At 46.8% G+C, this 23,303-nt stretch overlaps 1 protein-coding gene across 1 annotated transcript in view; it reads left to right on the forward strand.

Moving 5' to 3' along the window:
- The window catches only part of LOC311130511 (1-phosphatidylinositol 4,5-bisphosphate phosphodiesterase gamma-1-like), a 51,912-nt gene extending 29,485 nt beyond the window's left edge, over positions 1–22,427 (forward strand). Inside the window, exons 19-33 of the mRNA XM_084163269.1 lie at positions 1,671–1,854; positions 1,965–2,042; positions 3,642–3,745; positions 3,949–4,048; positions 4,229–4,295; positions 4,667–4,833; positions 18,753–18,849; positions 18,950–19,074; positions 19,842–19,941; positions 20,134–20,279; positions 20,564–20,678; positions 20,979–21,140; positions 21,300–21,388; positions 21,809–21,996; positions 22,080–22,427. Coding sequence (XP_084019395.1) covers positions 1,671–1,854; positions 1,965–2,042; positions 3,642–3,745; positions 3,949–4,048; positions 4,229–4,295; positions 4,667–4,833; positions 18,753–18,849; positions 18,950–19,074; positions 19,842–19,941; positions 20,134–20,279; positions 20,564–20,678; positions 20,979–21,140; positions 21,300–21,388; positions 21,809–21,996; positions 22,080–22,140 — 1,783 coding nt within the window. The 3' untranslated portion in view covers positions 22,141–22,427. The remainder of the gene's footprint in view (positions 1–1,670; positions 1,855–1,964; positions 2,043–3,641; positions 3,746–3,948; positions 4,049–4,228; positions 4,296–4,666; positions 4,834–18,752; positions 18,850–18,949; positions 19,075–19,841; positions 19,942–20,133; positions 20,280–20,563; positions 20,679–20,978; positions 21,141–21,299; positions 21,389–21,808; positions 21,997–22,079) is intronic.
- Positions 22,428–23,303: the final 876 nt, after the last annotated feature.

Here is a 23,303-nt window from a genome sequence, read left to right on the forward strand (position 1 = left end):
GTATTCAGACCGGTTCACTTTTTCCACATTTTGTTACGTTACAGCCTTATTCTAAAATGAATTAAATAAAACAAATTCCTCATCAATCTACACACAATACCCCATAATGACAAAGCGAAAACAGTTTTTTTGAAATGTTTGCAAATATATTTAAAAAACAAACAGAAATACCTTATTTACAGAAGTATTCAGACCCTTTGCTATGAGACTCGAAATTGAGCTCAGGTGCATCCTGTTTCCATTGATCACACTTGAGATGTTTCTACAACTTGATTGGAGTCCACCTGTGGTAAATTCAATTGATTGGACATGATTTGGAAGGGCACACACCTGTCTATATAAGGTCCCACAGTTGACAGTGCATGTCAGAGCAAAAACCAAGCCATGAGGTCGAAGGAATTGTCCGTAGAGCTCTGAGACAGGATTATGTCGAGGCACAGATCTGGGGAAGGGTACCAAAAAATGTCTGTAGCATTGACGGTCCCCAAGAACAGCCATCCAACCTGACAGAGCTTGAGAGAATCTACAGAGAAGAATGGGAGAAACTCCCTAAATACAGGTGTGCCAAGCTTGTAGCGTCATACTCAAGAAGACTCGAGGCTGTAATCGCTGTCAAAGGTGCTTCAACAAAGTACTGAGTAAAGGGTCTGAATACTTATGTAAATATGATATTTCCGTTTTTTATTTCTAATGAATTTGCAAGAAAATCTAAAAACCTGTTTTTGCTTTGACATTATGGGGTATTGTGTGTAGATTGATGAGAAAAAACCCACAATTTAATCCATTGTAGAATAAGGCTATAACGTAACGAAATGTAGAAAAAGTCAAGCGGTCTGAATACTTTCCGAATGCACTGTATAGGTAGTTTATAGCAGCAGTGTATGTGGTAAGTGTGTGTGTGGCGTCACTATGCATGTGTGTGCATGTTATGTGTGGGCGTATGTATTGTATGTGTATGTGTGTGTTGGGGTGTCAGTGTAAGTATGTGTGAGTGTGTGGGTAGAGTCTAGTGTGTGTGCATAGAGTCAGTGCAAGAGAGTTAGTGCATAAAAGGGTCAATGCAGGTAGTCAGGATAGCCATTTGATTAGCCATTTAGCAGTCTTCTTTAGCAATCTTATGGCTTGGGGGTAGAAGCTGTTCAGGGTCCTTTTGGTTCCAGACTGGTACCGCTTGCCGTGCGGTAGCAGAGAGAAAAGTTTGTGGCTTGGGTGGCTGGAGTCTTTGACCATTTATTGGGCCTTCCTCTGACACCGCCTGGTATAGAGGTCCTGGATGGCTGGGAGCTCAGCCCAAGTGATGTACTGGGCCGTACGCACTACCCTCTGTAGCGCCTTGCGGTCAGATGCCAAGCAGTTGCCATACCAAGCGGTGACGCGGCCAGTCAAGATGCTCTCTTGGTGCAGCTGTATAACTTTTTGAGGATCTGAGGGCCCATTCCAAATCTTTTATTTTGCACTACACTACAAATCTCTGACCTTCCACCCCTATCTCTCTCTCTCTCCCCCTCTCTCTCTGTCAACTCCCCTCTCCCCTCCGTCTCTACTCTCTCTCCTCTCTCTCTCTCGCCCCCCTCTCTCCCCCTCTTCCCTCCCCCTCTCTCTCCCTTTCCCTGTCCACTCCCCCCTCTCTCTCTCTCCCCTCCCTCCCTTCCCCCTGTCTCTCTCCATAGGGCGGAGGGTAAGATCAAACACTGTCGTATCCAGCAGGAGGGACGAATGTTCATGTTGGGTAGCTCAGCAGAGTTTGAGAGTCTGGTTGACCTGGTCAGCTACTATGAGAAACACCCCCTGTACCGCAAGATGAGGCTGCGCTACCCCATCAACGAAGACACACTGGACCGCATGGGCACCACGGTAACACACACACACAGCACTTCAAAACACTGTCCAGAGCCCTTGAATGTGTGCATTTTCAGATCTGATTTATTATATAATTACGTATCCCTATATCTCTCTCTATTCAGGAGCTAGACTATGGAGCATTGTATGAAGTCAGGACCCCACATTTCTACGTCGAGGCCAACAAGATGCCCACGGCTCGGGTAAGTGAAATATTATATTCTGTGTGTGTGTGTGTGTGTGTGTGTGTGTGTGTGTGTGTGTGTGTGTGTGTGTGTGTGTGTGTGTGTGTGTGTGTGTGTGTGAGAGAGAGTAAAAGTGACATTTGTAGGTTTGGGCATGCCTGTGTTTGGTGTGTGCCAATGACATACTTTATGATATGGGCAGTAGCGGAAAAGTTGTGGTCATTGATGTTGAAGTTGTGGTCATTAATGTTGAAGTTATGATCATTAATGTTCAAGTTGTGGTCATTCATGTTTGACTTGTGATCTTTAGCAGTTGGTTGTGTTGTGGTACGGTAGAGGTCTTCACGGGTCCAAAAAGAGTCCCGATATGCTTAAATATTTTATTTAAAATATAAAGAGCCGTTCCGAACGGACCCGAAGACAACTAGACCCGTTCTGTATAGACCTGGTCGGATCCAGATCCAGTCCGATCCGATCTGAGTGATGCAAGCAGCAGAAAAGTCATTTTTTAAGCTACTTTATTGTAATGACCCAGCTGGGTCATAAAGTAAAAGAGAGACGGGCACCAGGTGTACAGGCAGAACACAGGTTTATTCCTGAATGGGCTATTGTTCAGGCCACAGCCCACGCCGCTACCTCGAACATACACAAATATAACATGTCAAGTCAAGGGTCCCAAAACAGAAGAGAGAGAGATGAGACCGTAACCCCTATTTAAGCATTCCAAAACCCCGCGGGATTACCCATCATACCCCCCCAACCTTTCCATCTGTCCTGGCATATTTAACCCCTGCTAGCACCCATGAGAACGATAACACACCCACGAACACAGAACACAATACCGGGTCGTTACATTATTAACCAGAGCTGATAAAGCGCGATAGGAGGGAGAGAGGTGCCGTGAGCGAGTGACACCGGGAGCAGGGAGGGAGAGACGAAAGATGAGAGACAGCAACCAACCAACAAGCCGACTCACACTATAGTAGACTAATAGCTGCCATAGCTAGGTTATTTATCATCCAATATGATTACATAGTATCTGTCTTGACTGCATCAAACCGGGAAAAGCTAGTTAAGATAGCTAACGTTAGCTAGCTAGGCTAATTGAGGCTGCAGTGCATGCGCTTTCTCATCCTAACATTAACTCCATTCAGAATATTAAGTAGCAGGCTACCTGTTGGCTCTTGGTTGTTCCATCTTCCATTGATTAGACATCTCCTAACTTTTGCCACACAGAGGCTCTATGACTGTAGCCTACTGCTGCTTTGATGACTTCTGATTGGCCATCAACAACAATAAGCTACACGCGCCACTCTCGTGAAAAGCAAGAGCAGCAGCATAAATTATAAAATGTCTCTCTGTCTACTGCAGCAGTCGCGTTCGGATCTGTACGGGTCCTTCAGGAAAAGTCCGTTAAAATGACACATATACGAGACCCGTGACAATTATATCAGATCCGACCCAGACCCGTGACATTCTTTAGAAGTATGGATCAGGATGCGCTCGGGTCCCAGATCGAGTCTCGGGTATTCGGGTACAGGTGGTTCCATGAAGATATCTAGTGTACGGTCAAGTCACTATATGATTTAGTGTTTGTGTTGGGGTCTTGTGTTGCAGTGTACGGTCAAGGCCCTGTATGACTACAGAGCCCAGAGGGAAGACGAGCTGTGTTTCCCCAAACAGGCCCTCATCCTAAGTGTGGACAAGCAGGAAGGAGGCTGGTGAGTGGAACAGGGTTTTCATATCTCCATGGCACTTAATTGATTAGTCAATGTCATTGATTAGCTAAAGAGTGCACACTCCTGGTCACCCCGGTTACGTTTCTGCATGGATGAAAACCACTGTGGGTTGATGAATGGAGTTGATAATATAGCATTTCTCTGAGTAGTTTTTAAATCGTGGATTTCCCTCCTCCGGCCCCTAGGTGGCGAGGTGATTACGGAGGGAAGAAGCAGCTGTGGTTTCCTGCCAACTACGTAGAAGAAGTCCCCAACTCACCCGCCCGCGAGACAGGAGATGAGGCAGTACGTTATAGTATAGGCATACATAGGCCATACATACACTCATTCATGCATTCATGATAGACACAAACACACACTGTACTATACACAAACACACATGCCTTCTACAGCAGCTAGAGGGGAATGAAGCTCACTTCATGTCCTGACTTCCTGCTTCCTGTGTCTTTGACTTCCTGCTTCCAGTCTACAGAGAACAGTCCACTAGGAACATTCCTCAAGGGCTTCATTGATGTGCCCACCTGCCACGTAGGTGAGTCTGTGTGTAACTGATGTGCCAACCTGCCACGTAGGTGCGGCCCAGTGAGTGGTAGTGGTCTGTATGTTTAACCCCCTATTATTCTATCTGTGTAGTTTTACAGAAATAAGAGTGTGTGTATGTGTAACTCTCTCTCTCTCTCTCTCTCTCTCTCTCTCTCTCTCTCTCTCTCTCTCTCTCTCTCTCTCTCTCTCTCTCTCTCTCTCTCTCTCTCTCTCTCTCTCTCTCTCTCTCTCTCTCTCTCTCTCTCTCTCTCTCTCTCTCTCTCTCTCTCTCTCTCTCTCTCTCTCTCTCTCTCTCTCTCTCTCTCTCTCTCTCTCTCTCTCTCTCTCTCTCTCTCTCTCTCTCTCTCTCTCTCTCTGTAGTGGTTCAGAAGGATGGGAAGAGTTCCAGGCCATATGTGTTCACCATCCACTCCCAGCAGATGTCAATTCACCCTGGCCAGGCGCTGGACATTGCTTCAGACACCCTGGAGGACCTGACCGGTTGGGTGGGGAAGATCAGAGAGGCCACACAGAACGCAGACGCACGGGTTAGTACTGCATCGCACACACAAGTACAAATTACAGTTTTTCTCAATTGCTAAAACACTAAACCCTATTATCTGAACCAAATGCTCAGTTGCCTGAACCCACTGATTGAATCAATCACTCTTTTGGCAAAACCATAAGCACTTTTCACCTGTTTAGACATAACTTGCCAACACATTTTCATTGTGATGCACCCGTGCTGCATAATGGTGAGCACAGGTGACAAAAGTCAAACACAATTAGAGCACAGGTGTCACCACTTGAACACAACAACTCAAAATTGATCACACTTGTGGCTAATGATGTGAGGGAACATATACAGTAAGCCAGTTCAGAGAGCACTGGTTTGTGAGGCCCTACAATGGATAGAAATCTGAGAGGAAGAGTTCGTGTGAGAGGAGGTCGAGGTGGTCGAGGTGGTCAGCGAAGACAAAGAACAGTAATATCTGATGAAATCAGAGCTACTGTGATTGACCATGTTCTTGTCCATGGTATGAGCATGAGGGAGGCTGGACAAAGGGTACAACCAAACATCAGTAGATTCACTGTGTCCACCATAATCCGAAGATTTAGAGAAGAGAACAGGTAATTACCTTTTTTTGACATTATAGTACAGTATGTAAATGTTGACAGCAATTACTGTATGACATACTATATACTGTACCACAGTATACTGTAAGTAAATATATGTTTCAGTACATCACTGTACCAATGTACTGTAGTATTGTAATGGAGGGTTGGTCTAACTGTTTGTAGGCCTAGTATTCCATGTATATTTTTTTGTAACTCCATGTTCTCTTTTTGTAGAATTGAAAGACTGCCACATGGGGGTGGGAGTACAGGTATGTTCTCCCCACACCAAGAGACCCTAATTGTTGATATGGTCCGTGAGAACAATGCCATTAAACTGAGCGAAATTCAGCAGAAGATCATTGAGGACCATTTAAATTTTGAGGGTATCAACAGTGTCAGCCTCTCTACTGTTGATTGTGTCCTCAAGCGCAACAGACTGCGCATGAAACAGCTATACAGAGTGCCCTTTGATCGCAACTCAGACAGCGTCAAAGAGCAAAGATTCCCGTATGTACAGGTTGGCATATATCCAGACACATTCAATGTTGATTACTCTAAGTAGTGATTTACTGTAGTGGCCTAAATCACTTTTTCCGTATCACTTACAAAACTATATCTATTTCTACAGAGGGTTTTTCAACTGGATGCAATGGAAAGACCCCATCAATACATCTACATGGATGAAGCTGGGTTTAATCTCACCAAAAGGAGAAGGAGAGGCCGTAATGTGATTGGCCATCGGGCCATTGTTGGTGTTCCTGGGCAGCGTGGTGGCAATGTCACATTATGTGCTGCCATCAGCAATCATGGGGTTGTCCACCATCATGCCAACCTGGGGCCCTACAACACTCACCAGCTCCTCATTTTCCTCAATCACATGCGAGATGCTTTGTTAGGGCAGCAGGATGAGCATCCCATCTATGTTGTTGTTTGGGACAATGTGAGTTTTCACAGAGCCCTCCAGGTTAGAGAGTGGTACAATATGAACCAAGGTTTTATCAATCTTTGCCTTCCACCGTACTCCCCTTTCCTAAACCCCATTGAGGAATTCTTCTCCTCATGGCGGTGGAAGGTATATGAACGCCAACCTTACACCAGGGTAAATCTCCTGCAAGCCATGGGACTTGCCTGTGGTGACATAGGTGTGGAGGCATGCCAAGCCTGGATACGGCATGCCAGGGTTTTTTTCCCCCGTTGCCTGGCCAGACAAAATGTGGCCTGTGATGTGGATGAAGTCCTGTGGCCTGACCCAGTACGGAGACATGATGCTGTGGCTGAGTAATGCACTTATTTGTATATTTTTGTACTTTATTTTTACATGGGCTTACTGTACACAAGTGGCAAACGCATAAGATTTCTGTTTGTTTTTACAAGTGCTACATGTAAATGCACAAGATTTCTGTTTTGTCTTTTTGTACAAGTGCTAAATGCACAGTTTTTTTTTGTTTTGCAACATGCATTTAGCCTACAGTGAACAATAAACATTTATTTCTCCAGCTTCATGTCGTGAGCGTTGTGTTTTCTATTTTTCTACGTAGTGTTTAGTGACTTGTCATGGGCCTCTCACTCCACCGGGTTACCACCTTAATTTTCTTCCACTCTGCTCACCACTCTCTCTACTCAGCCTAACTAGCTCCACCTGTCCCTGCTCTGCTCTGCTCTAATTACTCTGCCAGCTGCGCTGCATTACCCACTACCTCTCCCAGTATTTAAGGCCCTGTCTTTCAGCTCTCCGGTGTCAGATCGTCTGCAAAGCTCACACCCGGAACCTGTTTGCTCGCGCTTCTGGCTCACCCTGGTTTTGTGACCCCGGACCTGCCTGTTTTTTGGATACTCTTCTGCCTCAGGAGATCCAGACCTGCTTCTGCCATTACGACTCCTGACTACTCTTCAATCCCGGACTTCTGGACCACCCACCACCGGCTTCATAGGACGCATCGCTGCCACTGGGGGGGGCACAGACCCAGCGCTTTGGACGGGATCCCTGTTACCCCGGGAGCCTTCATTCACTCCCTACTTCCCTTTTCCCTTAAGTTTAATAAACTTTCTGGTGTGACGCAATTGTGGTCCTCTGGTCGTCTGTCTGAATCGTGACAGTACGATCTGACCATTATGGACTCAGCGCACACTTTCCCCGACATGGAAACCGATGAGCATGAGCAGCAGTTCCAGCAGCAGCAACAACAACTCGCCATGATCATTCAACTCCTCACCAACCTTACCCCAGCCAGTCTGCCCACCAGCCCAGCCCCCGAGTTACCTGCCCCGGTCATTGCAGCCGCTGCTCCGGAACCCAAGATTGGAAACCCCGAGCGGTTCAACGGCGATTCAACCCAGGTCCGGCCATTCCTGACTAGCTGCCGACTTCAGTTCTCCTTGCAGCCAAGGACCTTCGCCACGGAGGGGGCTAAAGTTGGGTATGCCATCACTCACCTGACGGGCCGAGCTCGACTCTGGGGAACAGCAGAGTTCGAACGTCAAACCCCCGCATGTGCAACCTTCGACCTGTTTGCTGAGGAGATGCTGAAGGTGTTTGACCTGGATTCACCCACCGCAGAGGCGTCTCGTGAACTGTTCAGTATTCGACAAGGCAGACGTACAGTCGCAGACCATTCCATCGACTTCCGAACCCTGGCTAGACGAAGTTCTTGGAACACACCATCGTTGGTGGACGCGTTCTTCCATAGTTTGGCTGACTATATCAAGGACGAGTTGGTCTCCCATGAACTGCCTTCCACTCTTGATGAAGCCATCGCACTGACTGTCAGGATCGACAGAAGGATACAGACCCGTCGTCGTGAGAGGGGGCGCCAAGGTCCACCTACTACCGGCATTCGGAGAGATCCGACTGGGCTCCTGTCATCTACTGCCACTCACCCAGGTCAGCTTGATCAGTCTGAGCCTATGGAGATTGGGCGAGCCTCCCTCACTCCTGCAGAGCGCCAGCGCCGCTTCACCTCAAACCTCTGCCTCTATTGTGGAGGTGAGGGACATCGTGTGGTAACCTGCCCTTTAAAGGGCCGAAGCTCACCGGGCATAGGGGGAGTCCGGTTGAGTTCAATGACCATCCAGTCCTCCGACCGCAAACCCCTGCTGCAAGTTCACCTCCGCCTCTCTGACTCAACTCACACCCTGGCTGCTCTGGTGGATTCTGGCGCCGAAGCCAACATAATGGACATCAAGCTGGCACGCCAACTGGGACTGGAGAACCTCCGTTTGACACCTCCTATTCCTGCCCGGGCACTGGACGGACACTTACTCGGATCGGTCACTCATGTCACGGCCCCGGTCTCGATGGGTCTGTCCGGAAACCATCAAGAAACTATCCAGTTTCACCTGCTCCCCTCTCCAGGCCAACCCCTCATCCTGGGTTACCCATGGCTCCGCCGGCACAACCCTCAGCTCGACTGGGTGACCGGGGTGATCAGGGAGTGGGGAGAGGACTGCCACCGAACCTGCCTGCTTGCTGCCGCACTACCCCCTCGGCCAGTACCTACTAACTCCGCTCCTGACCTCTCCAATGTCCCAGAATGCTACCATGGTCTCAGAGAGGTGTTTAACAAAGCAAGAGCCACATCTCTGCCCCCTCACCGACCGTACGACTGTGCCATCGACCTCCTCCCTGGAACAGCTCCTCCAAAGGGTCGTCTTTATTCGTTGTCTGCTCCTGAAAGAAAGTCCATGGAGGACTACATCAATGGCTCTCTGTCCGCAGGATTAATCCGTTCATCTTCATCTCCTGCTGGTGCTGGCTTCTTCTTTGTGGGGAAGAAGGACGGATCTCTTCGCCCCTGCATCGACTACAGGGGACTCAACGACATCACAGTGAAAAACCGTTACCCTCTGCCTCTGCTCACCTCTGCTTTTGAGTTGCTCCAGGGAGCCACTGTTTTTACCAAGTTGGATCTCAGAAACGCTTACCACCTAGTGCGGATCCGGGAGGGAGATGAATGGAAAACCGCATTCAATACACCAACAGGCCACTACGAGTATCTGGTTATGCCTTTTGGCCTCACCAATGCTCCTGCTGTGTTCCAGGCTCTAGTGAATGATGTACTGCGGGACATGTTAAACAAGTTTGTCTTCGTTTACCTGGATGACATCTTAATCTACTCCAGAAACCTGTCTGAACACACCCGCCATGTCCAGCAAGTCCTTCATCGTCTTCTGGAGAATTCCCTCTACGCCAAGGCAGAGAAATGTGAGTTTCACGTCAAGACAGTGGCCTTCCTGGGGTACATAGTGGCAGAGGGAAGTATCCAAATGGATCCTGCCAAAGTATCAGCAGTCACTTCATGGCCTGTTCCGGAGAACAGAAAGAAGCTGCAACAGTTTCTGGGGTTTGCTAACTTCTATAGGAAGTTTATCCGGAACTACAGTACCGTTGCTGCCCCTCTCACTGCTCTAACCAGCACCAAGCAACCCTTCACCTGGACCCCAGCAGCCGACAAAGCCTTCAGTACCCTCAAGGTGAGGTTCACCTCCGCTCCCATCCTCCAGATGCCTGATGTGGACCGGCAATTCATTGTGGAGGTGGACGCCTCGGATGTGGGAGTTGGTGCTGTGATTTCTCAGTGGGCTGCGGAGGATAGGAAGCTCCATCCCTGTGCCTTTTTCTCACGTCGGTTGTCCCCCTCTGAGTGCAATTACGACATAGGGAACCGTGAGCTGCTGGCTGTGAAGCTTGCCTTGGAGGAGTGGCGTCACTGGCTGGAGGGGTCCACCATTCCATTTCTCGTTTGGACCGATCATAAGAACTTGGAGTACATCCGCACGGCCAAACGGTTGAACTCCAGGCAGTCCCGCTGGGCCCTGTTCTTCACCAGGTTTAATTTCACTCTGTCATACCGGCCTGGATCACGCAACACCAAGCCAGACGCCCTCTCCCGTCAATTCCAGAAGGATGACACCCCCTCCAAGGACCCTGTGTCGATTCTGCCAAGTCCCTGCATCGTTGCAGCTCTGACCTGGGCTGTTGAGGAACAGGTGCTGGAGGCTCTCCGTAACCAGCCAGGTCCCAGCACTTGCCCAGCTGACCGCCTTTTTGTCCCCGAAGACCTGAGGTCCCAGGTCGTTCAGTGGGGACATGACTCCCGCCTAGCTTGTCACCCTGGCTCCACCCGCACTTACAACCTGCTCGCCCAGAGGTTCTGGTGGCCCTCTCTGAGGAAGGATGTACGGGAATTCGTCCAAGCCTGCCCCATCTGCAACCAACACAAGTCGTCCTGCCAGCCCCCAGCCGGATTGCTGCAGCCCCTGCCTGTGCCCAGACGTCCCTGGTCTCACATCGCCCTTGACTTTGTCACGGGGCTGCCCCCTTCAAGTGGCATGACCGTCATTCTCACCATCGTTGACCGTTTCAGCAAGATGGCACACTTCATTCCCCTCCCCAAGCTCCCAACCGCCAAGGAGACCGCCCAGGTGGTCCTGGAACACGTCTTCCGGATCCACGGACTGCCAAAGGATGTAGTTTCTGACCGTGGTCCACAATTCTCCTCCGCTTTTTGGAAGGAGTTCTGTCACCTGCTGGGAGCCACAGTCAGTCTGACTTCCGGATTCCATCCCCAATCCAATGGGCAGTCAGAGCGGGCTAATCAGGAGCTCGAGAAGGCACTGCGATGCATGACTTCACGCAACCCCCACTCCTGGTCGCAGCAATTGACATGGGTGGAGTACGCACACAATTCTCTGACCTGCTCTGCCATCGGTATGTCCCCTTTCCAATGTGTTTATGGATACCAGCCTCCTCTATTTGCCAGCCAGGAAGAGGAGGTTACTTGCCCATCTGCACTTGCTTTTGCCCGTCGATGTCGCCGCACCTGGTCACAAGCCCGAGCCACACTCCTCAGATCCGTTGCCAGCTACACTACCGGGGCCAACCGTCGGAGAATTCCTGCTCCCACCTACCATGTTGGTCAAAGGGTGTGGTTGTCATCGAAGAACCTGCCACTCAGGGTGGAGTCGCAGAAGCTGGCACCTCGGTTCATTGGCCCATTCCCTATCATAAGAGTGATTAGCCCAACTGCTGTCCGGCTCCAACTGCCTAATTCCCTGAGGGTGCACCCCACTTTCCATGTGTCTAAGATTAAGCCCATCCATGAGAGTCCGCTGGTCCCTGCTGCGCCTGGTCCTCCTCCTCCACGGCTCGTCGATGGTGGTCTGGTTTACACCGTCCGCCGCCTGCTTCGGTCCAGACGGAGGGGTAGGGGTCTCCAGTACCTCATTGACTGGGAGGGCTATGGACCTGAGGAGAGGACCTGGGTGCCAGCTAGTCGGATTGTGGATAGGACTCTCATCACCGCTTTCCACCAACGGCATCCTGATCAACCTGCAATCCGTAGGGGCCGCCCCAGAGGGGTCCCTAACCGTCCGGCCCGCTCGGCTTCCTGTCCTGTGCCTGATCCTGTCTCGGGACCTGTCCCATCTCCCGACCACGGCCCTCCGGCTTCCTCCGAGGATGAGGACGTTCACTCGGACCGTTCGGAGGAGTTCTAGCCCTCCTCCGGCTCCCCTCCTCCCGCCCGGCGTGGTGTTGCTCTTGGGACTTCTGGGGCCGTCCCTTGGGGGGGGGGTTCTGTCATGGGCCTCTCACTCCACCGGGTTACCACCTTAATTTTCTTCCACTCTGCTCACCACTCTCTCTACTCAGCCTAACTAGCTCCACCTGTCCCTGCTCTGCTCTGCTCTAATTACTCTGCCAGCTGCGCTGCATTACCCACTACCTCTCCCAGTATTTAAGGCCCTGTCTTTCAGCTCTCCGGTGTCAGATCGTCTGCAAAGCTCACACCCGGAACCTGTTTGCTCGCGCTTCTGGCTCACCCTGGTTTTGTGACCCCGGACCTGCCTGTTTTTTGGATACTCTTCTGCCTCAGGAGATCCAGACCTGCTTCTGCCATTACGACTCCTGACTACTCTTCAATCCCGGACTTCTGGACCACCCACCACCGGCTTCATAGGACGCATCGCTGCCACTGGGGGGGGCACAGACCCAGCGCTTTGGACGGGATCCCTGTTACCCCGGGAGCCTTCATTCACTCCCTACTTCCCTTTTCCCTTAAGTTTAATAAACTTTCTGGTGTGACGCAATTGTGGTCCTCTGGTCGTCTGTCTGAATCGTGACAGTGACTGTTCAGTAGTGTTTTTTATTTTGATTGACTCGGGGCACGATTTGACAACATAGTTCAGTTTTGAGCACAGATTGAACTGTTTTGAGGTGAAAGTTTGGTTTTGCAAGAAGAGTCTGAGGTTTTGTGAATGTAGCTTGAAAATTGGGTTTTGTGTTCACAGTTAAGAGAAAAGGAGAGCAGCTTTCAAGAAATGTGTCTTAGCAATCGAGAAAAACTGTAACGCACACACACGCATGTACGCAGGAGAATGCACACACACACACACACACACACACACACACACACATATATACAGTTGAAGTCGGAAGTTTACATACACCTTAGCCAAATACATTTAAACTCAGTTTTTCACAATTCGTGACATTTAAATTCCCTGTCTTAGGTCAGTTAGGATCACCACTTTATTTTAAGAATGTGAAATGTCAGAATAATAGTAGGGAGAATGATTTCTTTCAGCTTTTATTTATTTCATCACATTCCCAGTTGATCAGAAGTTTACATACACTCAATTAGTATTTGGTAGCATTGCCTTTAAATTGTTTAACTTGGGTCAAACATTTTGGGTAGCCTTCCACAAGCTTCCCACAATAAAGTTGGGTGAATTTTGGCCCATTCCTCCTGACAGAGCTGGTGTAACTGAGTCAGGTTTGTAGGCCTCCTTGCTCGCACACACTTTTTTGAGGTCAGGGCTTTGTGATGGCTACTCCAATACCTTGACTTTGTTGTCCTTAAGCCATTTTGCCACAACTTTGGAAGTATGCTTGGGGTCATTGTCCATTTGGAAGACCCATTTGCGACCAAGCTTTAACTTCCTGACTGATGTCTTGAGATGTTGCTTCAATATATCTACATACTTTTCCTTCCTCATGATTCCATCTATTTTGTGAAGTGCACCAGTCCCTCCTTCAGCAAAGCACCCCCACAGCATGATGCTGCCACCCCCGTGCTTCATGGTTGGGATGGTGTTCTTTGGCTTGCAAGCATCCCCCTTTTTCCTCCAAACATAACGATGGTCATTATGGCCAAACAGTTCTATTTTTGTTTCATCAGTATGGAGGACTAAAAGTGCCACAATTAAATAAATAAATACACCATTAAATAATTACTTAAATGTGTCATTAATTAATTAAAATTAGAATTAAATACATAAATGTGTTATTAAATGTGTCATTAATTAATTCAAATACCGATTCATTTTATGTAAAATACATATATAATTATTTCACTATTTACATTTACATTTCATGATCCTGCATTGCAGTGATTCATGAATTACTTAAAACTGTCAAACTGACCCATCAAAAGTTGGTAGGCGGAACCTAACGCCTGATTGGTTACCCTCTGCATCAAGCCAAGACAAATCAATTCCGGATAATGTCAGCAGGTCCTGCTTCTACATCCTCTGCTAAGTTTAAAATGTCTCTAACCAACTCCCTGGAAAGTTCACGGAGATCCTCCATTGTCTCTATCCAGGTTGGCCTACTCTACTTCAGACCAAAGCAATGGATCAGACTAGATTCGCGTTAGCCCCGCCCACTGACTTTGATGGGTCAGTTTGACAGTTTTAAGTAATTCATGAATCACTGCAATGCAGGATCATGAAATGTAAATGTAAATAGTGAAATAATTATATATGTATTTTACATAAAATGAATCGGTATTTGAATTAATTAATGATACATTTAATTACACATTTATGTATTTAATTCTAATTTGAATTAATTAATGACACATTTAATTAATTAATGACACATTTAAGTAATTATTTAATGGTGTATTTATTTATTTAATTGTGGCACTTTTAGTCCTCCATACATCAGACCAGAGGACATTTCCATGTGCAGTTGCAAACCGGAGTCTGGCTTTTTTATGGTGGTTTTGGAGCAGTGGCTTCTTCCTTGCTGAGCGGTCTTTCAGGTTATGTCGATATAGGACTCGTTTTACTGTGGATATAGATACTTTTTTCCTCCAGCATCTTCACAAGGTCCTTTGCTGTTGTTCTGGGATTGAGTTGCACTTTTCGTACCAAAGTACGTTCATCTCTAGGAGACAGAACGCGTCTCCTTCCTGAGCGGTATGACAGCTGCGTGGTCCCATGGTGTTTATACTTGCGTACTATTGTTTGTACAGATGAACGTGGTACCTTCAGGCGTTTGGAAATTGCTCCCAAGGATGAACCAGACTTGTGGAGGTCTAGAATTTATTTTCTGAGGACTTGGCTGATTTCTTTTGATTTTCCCATGATGTCAAGCAAAGAGGCAGTGAGTTTGAAGGTAGGCCTTGAAATACATCCACAAGTACACCTCCAAATTATGTCAATTAGCCTATCAGAAGCTTCTAAAGCCATGACATCATTTTCTGGAATTTTCCAAGCTGTTTAAAGGCACAGTCAACTTAGTGTATGTAAACTTCTGACCCACTGGAATTGTGATACAGTGAATTATAAGTGAAATAATCTGTCTGTAAACAATTGTTGGAAAAATTACTTGTGTCATGCATAAAGTAAATGTAAATGTAAAATGTAAAGTAGATGTCCTAACCGACTTGCCAAAACGATAGTTTGTTAAAAAGAAATTTGTGGAGTGCTTGAAAAATGAGTTTTAATGACTCCAACCTAAGTGTATGTAAACTTCCGACTTCAACTGTATCCAGTACCATTCAAAAGTTTGGGGTCACTTAGAAATGTCCTTGTTTTCTAAAGAAAAGCAATTTTTTTGTCCATTAAAATAACATCAAATTGATCAGAAATACAGTGTAGACATTGTTAATGTTGTAAATGGCTATTGTAGCTGGAAACGGCTGATTTTTTATGGAATATCTACATAGGCGTACAACAGAGACCCATTATCAGCAGCCATCAGTCCTGTGTTCCAATGGCACGTTGTGTTTCCTAATCCAAGTTTATCATTTTAAAAGGCTAATTGATCATTAGAAAACCCTTTTGCAATTATGTTACCACAGCTGAAAACTGTTGTGCTGATTAAACAAGCAATACAACTGGCCTTCTTAAGACTAGTTGAGTATCTGGAGCATCAGCAATTGTGGGTTCGATTACAGGCTCAAAATGTCCAGAAACAAATAACTTTCTTCTGAAACTCGTCAGTCTATTCTTGTTCTGAGAAATGAAGGCTATTCCATGCGAGAAATTGTCAAGAAACTGAAGATCTCGTACAATGCTGTGTACTACTCCCTTCACAGAACAGCGCAAACTGGCTCTAACCAGAATAGAAAGAGGAGTGGGAGGCCCCGGTGCACAACTGAGCAAGAGGACAAATACATTAGTGTCTAGTTTGAGAAACAGACGCCTCACAGGTCCTCAACTGGCAGCTTCATGAAATAGTACCCACAAAACACCAGTCTCAACGTCAACAGTGAAGAGGCGACTCCGGGATGCTGACCTTCTAGGCAGAGTTGCAAAGAAAAGGCCATATCTCAGACTGGCCAATAAAAAGAAAAGATTAAGATGGGCAAAAGAACACAGACACTGGACAGAGGAAGATTGGAAAAAAAGTGTTATGGACAGACGAATCGAAGTTTGAGGTGTTCGGATCACAAAGAAGAACATTTGTGAGACGCAGACCAAATGAAAAGATGCTGGAGGAGTGCTTGATGCCATCTGTCAAGCATGGTGGAGGCAATGTGATGGTCTGTGGGTGCTTTGGTGGTGGTAAAGTGGGACATTTGTACAGGGTAAAAGGGATATTGAAGAAGGAAGGCTATCACTCCATTTTGCACCACCATGCCATACCCTGTGGACGGCGCTTGATTGGAGCCAATTTCCTCCTACAACATAACAATGACCCAAAGCACAGCTCCATACTATGCAAGAACTATTTAGTGAAGAAGCAGTCAGTTGGTATTCTGTCTATAATGGAGTGGCCAGCACAGTCACCGGATCTCAACCCTATTGAGCTTTTGTGGGAGCAGCTTGACCGTATGGTACGTAAGAAGTGCCCATCAAGCTAATCCAACTTGTGGGAGGTGCTTCAGGAAGCATGGGGTGAAATCTCTTCAGATGACCTCAACAAATTGAGATTCTTCAAATAGCCACCCTTTGCCTTGATTACAGCTTTGCACACTCTTGGCATTCTCTCAACCAGCTTCATGAGGTAGTCACCTGGAATGCATTTCAATTAACAGGTGTGCCTTGTTAAAAGTTAATTTGTGGAATTTCTTTCCTTCTTAATGCGTTTGAGCCAATCAGTTGTGTTGTGACAAGGTAGGGGGGGTATACAGAAGATAGCCCTATTTGGTAAAAGACCAAGTCCATATTATGGCAAGAACAGCTCAAATTAGCAAGGAGAAACGACAGTACATCATTACTTTAAGACATGAAGGTCAGTCAATACGGAACATTTCAAGAACTTTTAAAGTTTATTCAAGTGCAGTCGCAAAAACCATCAAGCGCTATGATGAAATTGGCTCTCATGAGGACCGCCTCAGGAATGGAAGACCCAGAGTTACCTCTGCTGCAGAGGATAAGTTCATTAGAGTTACCAGCCTCAGATATTGAAGCCCAAATAAATGCTTCACAGAGTTCAAGTAACAGACACATCTCAACAACTGTTCAGAGGAGACTGTGTGAATCAGGCCTTCATGGTCGAATTGCTGCAAAGAAACCACTACTAAAGGACACCAATAATAAGAAGAGACTTGCTTGGGCCAAGAAACACAAGCAGTGGACATTAGACCAGTGGAAATGTGTCCTTTGGTCTGGAGTCTAAATTTGAGATTTTTGGTTCCAACGCCGTGTCTTTGTGAGATGCGGTGTGGGTGAACGGATGATCTCCGCATGTGTATTTCCCACCGTAAAGCATGGAGGAGGAGGTGTTATGGTGTGGGGGTGCTTTGCTGGTGACACTGTCTGTGATTTGTTTAGAATTCAAGGTACACTTAACCAGCATGGCTACCAGAGCATTCTGCAGCGATACGCCATCCCATCTGGTTTGGGCGTAGTGGGACTATCATTTGTTTTTCAACAGGACAATGACCCAACACACCTCCAGGCAGTGTAAGGGCTATTTTACCAAGAAGGAGAGTGATGGAGTGCTGCATCAGATGACCTGGCCTCCACAATCCCCCAACCTCAACCCAATTGAAATGGTTTGGGATGAGTCGGACCGCAGAGTGAAGGAAAAGCAGCCAACAAGTGCTCAGCATATGTGGGAACTCCTTCAAGACTGTTGGAAAAGCATTCCAGGTGAAGCTGGTTGAGAGAATGCCAAGAGTGTGCAAAGCTGTCATCAAAGCAAAGGGTGGCTATTTGAAGAATCTCAAATATAAAATAGGTTTCGATTTGTTTAACACTTTTTTGGTTACTACATGATAACCCGCCACTCGGGATAACAAGCCCCCTCCCTGTACTTCTCACAGAAACCACTTAATGTCAAAATTATTTTGAGGTAGGGTGACGTTTTACCCCAAGTTACCGGTGTTGTATTTAGCCCCACTCTCCCATATGCACTCATGGTAAATTGCAGAGAGGTAATGTGCTTAACCATGAAGCTGCTAAAAACTCAGGGTTTAAAATGGTGCACTCTATTTAACAAAGGCCATTAAAACTGCTGTTTTCCCTGTGATTGCAAGAATTGTTTTGCATTGACTGCTTGTCAGAATGCAGTTTTCCCTCCCTATGGCACTCGAAACTTGAATGCGCCTCGAGAGGAATGTTTCTCTTGCGTAGAACACACAACAACTAGCCGACTAGGTAAATAGATCAACTATTCTAGTATGGGGTTGTCAGATTTTTCTATTCATTACTCGTTTTCTTTGCAGAGGAAAAGTAAATGTGGACTGTTTTTAAAAATATATATATATTTCATATTTTTTGGGCATGGTGGCAATGATTTTTAAATGAGTGCAGCGGAAACACTGATATACTGTACACATACAGGCATGCACACACACAAACACTCACACACCACATGGACGCACACACTTACACTCACACAAACAGGTTAGTAATGCATTACACACAGACACACACACATACAAGTTCGCACCCCACCACACACATCATCCATACCTTTTCCTGAGCATCAGTAGCTACTTTATATCTTATTCATTGCAGCTTGGAGAAGAACTGTAGTACTCTACTGTAGTTTGTGTGAAATGTACGGTCAGATATCCCCTGCTACAGTGCAGGTACACTATAAATAGGAAAGAAGCTCTGATGTGTTGGTGTTGATGCTGCTGGTGTGGTCTGGTCTCCATGGTAACAGATGCAGGAAGAGAAGCAGATGGAGAGGAGGAAGAAGATCGCTCTGGAGCTCTCTGAGTTGGTGGTCTACTGTAGACCTGTCCCCTTCAACGAAGAGAGTAAGAACTCACACACTCCTCTACCTACCTATCCTCTTTCTACCTCTCTAAATGGACCGTGTGTGTGTGTGTGTGTGACCGTGTTATGTCTCCCTTCCAGAGATCGGGACAGAGCGGACATGTTTCCGGGATATGTCATCATTCCCTGAGACCAAGGCAGAGAAGTTTGCCACGCGTGCAAGAGGGAAACGCTTCCTGCAGTATAACCGCCGCCAGCTCTCCCGGGTAATATAATATTATATTATAATATTATAATAATGTAATAATATATATTATAATATACAGGTAACTGCCAAAATAATGGAAACAATTGCGGAAATGAGGGATACAAAGTATATTGAAAGCAGGTGCTTCCACAGGTGTGGTTCCTGAGTTAATTAAGCAATTAACATCCCATCATGCTTAGGGTCATGTATAAAAATGCTGGGCAGGCCATTATTTTGGTTATCATGGCTATGCCCCAATAGGATGACAATGCCCCCACCTACAGGGCACGAGTCGTCACTAAATGGTTTGATGAACATGAAAACGATGTAAACCATTTGCCATGGCCGTCTCGGTCAACGGATCTCAACCCAATTGAACACTTATGGGAGATTCTGGAGCGGCGCCTGAGATAGCGTTTTCTACCACCATCACCAAAACACCAAATTATTGAATTTCTCGTGGAATAATGGGTTCGCATCCCTCCAATAGAGTTCCAGACATTTGTAGAATCAATGCCAAGGTGCAAGTTGTTCTGGCTCGTGGTGGCCCAACACCCTATTAAGACACTTCATGTTGGTGTTTCCTTTATTTTGGCAGTTACCTGTATATAAGCCATTTAGCAGACGGTTTTATCCAAAACGACATAAAGACGTGTGCATACATTTTCATATGGCTAGCCCCAGCGGGAGTCGAACCCACAACCCTGTTGTTGCAAGTGCCATGCACAAACAACTGAGCCACACAGGGCCATAATAATATATGAAGGAATGTATGTTCTGCTCCAGGTCTACCCCCGAGGACAGAGACTAGACTCCTCTAACTACGACCCTTTACCCATGTGGCTCTGTGGATCCCAGCTGGTCGCTCTCAACTTCCAGACACCTGGTGAGGGAGATTTTGTGTCGGTGTGTGTGTGTGTGTATGTGTGTGCTTGTGTTTCTGACTCTCACTCTTTTCCAAGCCCATGCAGGAGCTCTGTGTTTGTGGTGTGCATAAGTATTTATTATTTGTATGTGTATGTATGTGTGTGTGTGTGTGTGTGTGTGTGTGTGTGTGTGTGTGTGTGTGTGTGTGTAGACAAGCCCATGCAGTTGAACCAGGCTCTGTTCATGCTGGGTGGGGGGAGTGGCTTCGTGCCCCAGCCTGACATCATGAGGGATGACACCTTTGACCCCTTCGACAAGGACACCCTCCGCCTGGAGCCAATCACCATCCAGCTACAGGTAGGTTGGAGCCAATCACCATCCGAATACAGGTCAGACAACCAATCAGGAGACATTCCATTCTTCCCTGTCTTTTAATTTACCTGCTTTATTTATTTACGCTCTTGTGAGCACTACTAGAACATCAAGAACACACACAAACACAAACACACACACACACACACACACACACACACACAAACAAACAAACAAACAAACAAACACACACACACAGACATAGTCTCACTCTCTCTCACACTCTCTCTCTCTCACTCCCTTTCTCTCTGTCTGTCTGTCTGTGTCAGGTACTGGGAGCTCGTCACCTCCCTAAGAATGGCCGCAGTATAGTGTGTCCCTTTGTAGAGGTTGAGGTGTGTGGGGCCGACTACGACTGCAGCAAGAGCAAGACCGACGTTGTGGGTGAGACATTGCACACCAATCACACAGCACCCTGCTCTGACGGCATGAAACCTGAGTCTGGCCGTGTCCCAAATGGCACCCTATTCCGTATATAGTGCACTACTTTTGACGAAGGCCCTGGTCAAAAGTAGTGGACTTTAAAGGGAATTGGGCGCCATTTGGGACATTGCCTCTGTCTCTGGTTGTAATGGGCTGACCAGGTGACAGGTTTATTCCAAATGTTTAAATGTAGGGCTCCTGCTTACTGAACATCAAAATAAAACATTGATTTATCCCCCCCCCCCCCCCCCCCCCCTCCAGCTGACAATGGGTTGAACCCAGTGTGGGTTCAGAGGCAGTTTGTGTTTGACGTCCATAACCCGTCCTTCTCCTTTCTGCGCTTCTTGGTCTATGAGGAGGACATGTTCTCTGACCCCAACTTCCTGGCTCAGGCCATCTACCCTGTCCGCTCACTAAGAACAGGTTGGTGTGTGCGTGTGTGTGTGTTTTCGGGAAGTGTGTGTAGATATATCATAGTAGATCAAAATATATCATACTACTATAGTAGATTAACTGTCTCGCTCTCTCTCTCTGTGTGTGTGTGTGTGTGTTTGTGTGTGTGTGTGTGTGTTGACTTGTCAGGCTACAGGAGTGTTCCACTGAAGAACAGTTACAGTGAAGAGTTGGAGCTGGCTTCTCTGCTGGTTCACATTGAGATTGTCAACGCCAAGGTGGTGCCCTAACACATTCAACGTGCATATATTATTATATTATCATACTGTCTGTGTCCCAAAAGGAACCCTACTTCCTATGTAGTGCACTACTTTTGACCAGGTCCCATGGGGCTCTGGTCAAAAGTAGTGCATTATATAGGGCAGGAGTATTGAACTCTTACCCGACGAGGTCCGGAGCCTGCTGGTTTTCTCTTCTACCTGATAATGAATGGCACCCATCTGATGTCCCAGGTCTAAATCAGTCCCTGATTAGAGGAGAACAATTAAAAAAGGAGTGTAACTGGCTTTGAGGTCCAGAGTTGAGTTTGAGGGATATAGGGGGTAGGGTGCCATTTGGAACAACATCCGTGCCTTAGTGTTCTAACAGTTCTAACAGCATCACCCCACCACTCTGTGTTCTGATTGGGTGATTAACAGGAGGAAGATGATGAGAACCTGTACTCGTCCATCCAAAGGCTGAGAGACCGCACCAGTGAGCTGTCCAATCAGGTGTCAGTTCTGGAGAGAGCGGGGTCAGGAGGTGACCACAGCTACCAGCAGAGTCTGGAGGAGCTGAGAGCAGCACAAGATCAGCTCAGTGAGCTAGTGGAGACACGCAACCACAGGTAATAACACACACACACACACACACGCACACACACACAGACCCTCTCTCTGTAACTCCTCCGTCTCTGCCTCCCCTCTCCAGGCTGATTGAGAAGAAGAAGAGGGAGAAGCTGAGGCAGCAGGTGGGGGCTAAGCGCAACTAAAATGCCCATCTGACCAGTCTTGAGTTAGTTATAAAAATCTTTGGACTGGGCAGTACAGGACCACCAACCAACCAGTTCCCCTCCATTGCTGCACATGATGATCTTACACCCATGGAAAGACTATTCAATCTACCAATAACTGGATTAACCGTGCTATAAGCTACACAAAGATGCACAGTGTGGTGGATAAAAAGAGACAAAAAGCAACACTCAAATCATGTCATCTCATGGAACAAAAACATTTAGAAGTCTAACCTTGAATGAGAAAACAGTTAAGGACTTTTTGTAAAAAAAAAAAAAAGGGTTATAAAATAATTCAGTGTTGTTCTGAACAGTGATGTCAGATAAAGCAACTGGACTGAACTGAGAATAGCGGTGCTCTGATCTATAAGGGAAATACACAGAGGTTGTCTCCCAAATGGCACCCTATTCCCTATATAGTGCACTACTTTTGACCAGTGCCCATAGGGGTGTGGTCAAAAGTAGTGCACTACTGTATATAGGGAATAAAGTGCCATTTGGGCCATGGCCAGAGTAGGAGCACAGGAAGCATAAAGGGAATAACAAGAATCTGTTTGTTGTGCCTTGATATGAGATACAAATGGTGCATCCCAATTGGCACCCTATTCACCATAGGGCTCTGGTCAAAAGCAGTGCACCAAATAGGGAATAGGGTGCCATTTGGGATGCGCCCATAGCCTCTTCTAAGAGAGTAAGGTAGTGTGTCAGAGAGTCAACCGTTAGTATAGGTCTAACCCTGACTCAAAATCTCTCCATGCTAGAACTGGTCTCACAACTGAAAACTGGAATAATATTATTTTATTGGCCACAGAGGAGCTATGGGAGCGAGAATCTACTATTTTGGCCATGGCACAAAAAGGCTAAAGAGAGAAAATGGGAACCACTACTCATGGACTGGCTTTTAAAGGGCTTTTAAATGGGAACAGGACCAAGTCTATTCATCAAAGACTAAAGTCTACTTCTCCTCTCCTGGGGCAGCAGACTGACTAACAGCAGGGACTGGAGTCTAATGCCCTCTAGTGGTGGGGATTTGGTATTGTTTCCAAAAATAGACCCCTCTTCTTTTACCTGGGAGAGCACAAACAGGACTTTTATTACTGTGTTCAATAGAGACTTACTAACACTGCATATCATATTGTCAT

Source organism: Coregonus lavaretus (genome assembly GCF_964263955.1).
Source record: "Coregonus lavaretus genome assembly, chromosome: 6".
NCBI classification, from domain to species: Eukaryota; Metazoa; Chordata; class Actinopteri; order Salmoniformes; family Salmonidae; genus Coregonus; species Coregonus lavaretus.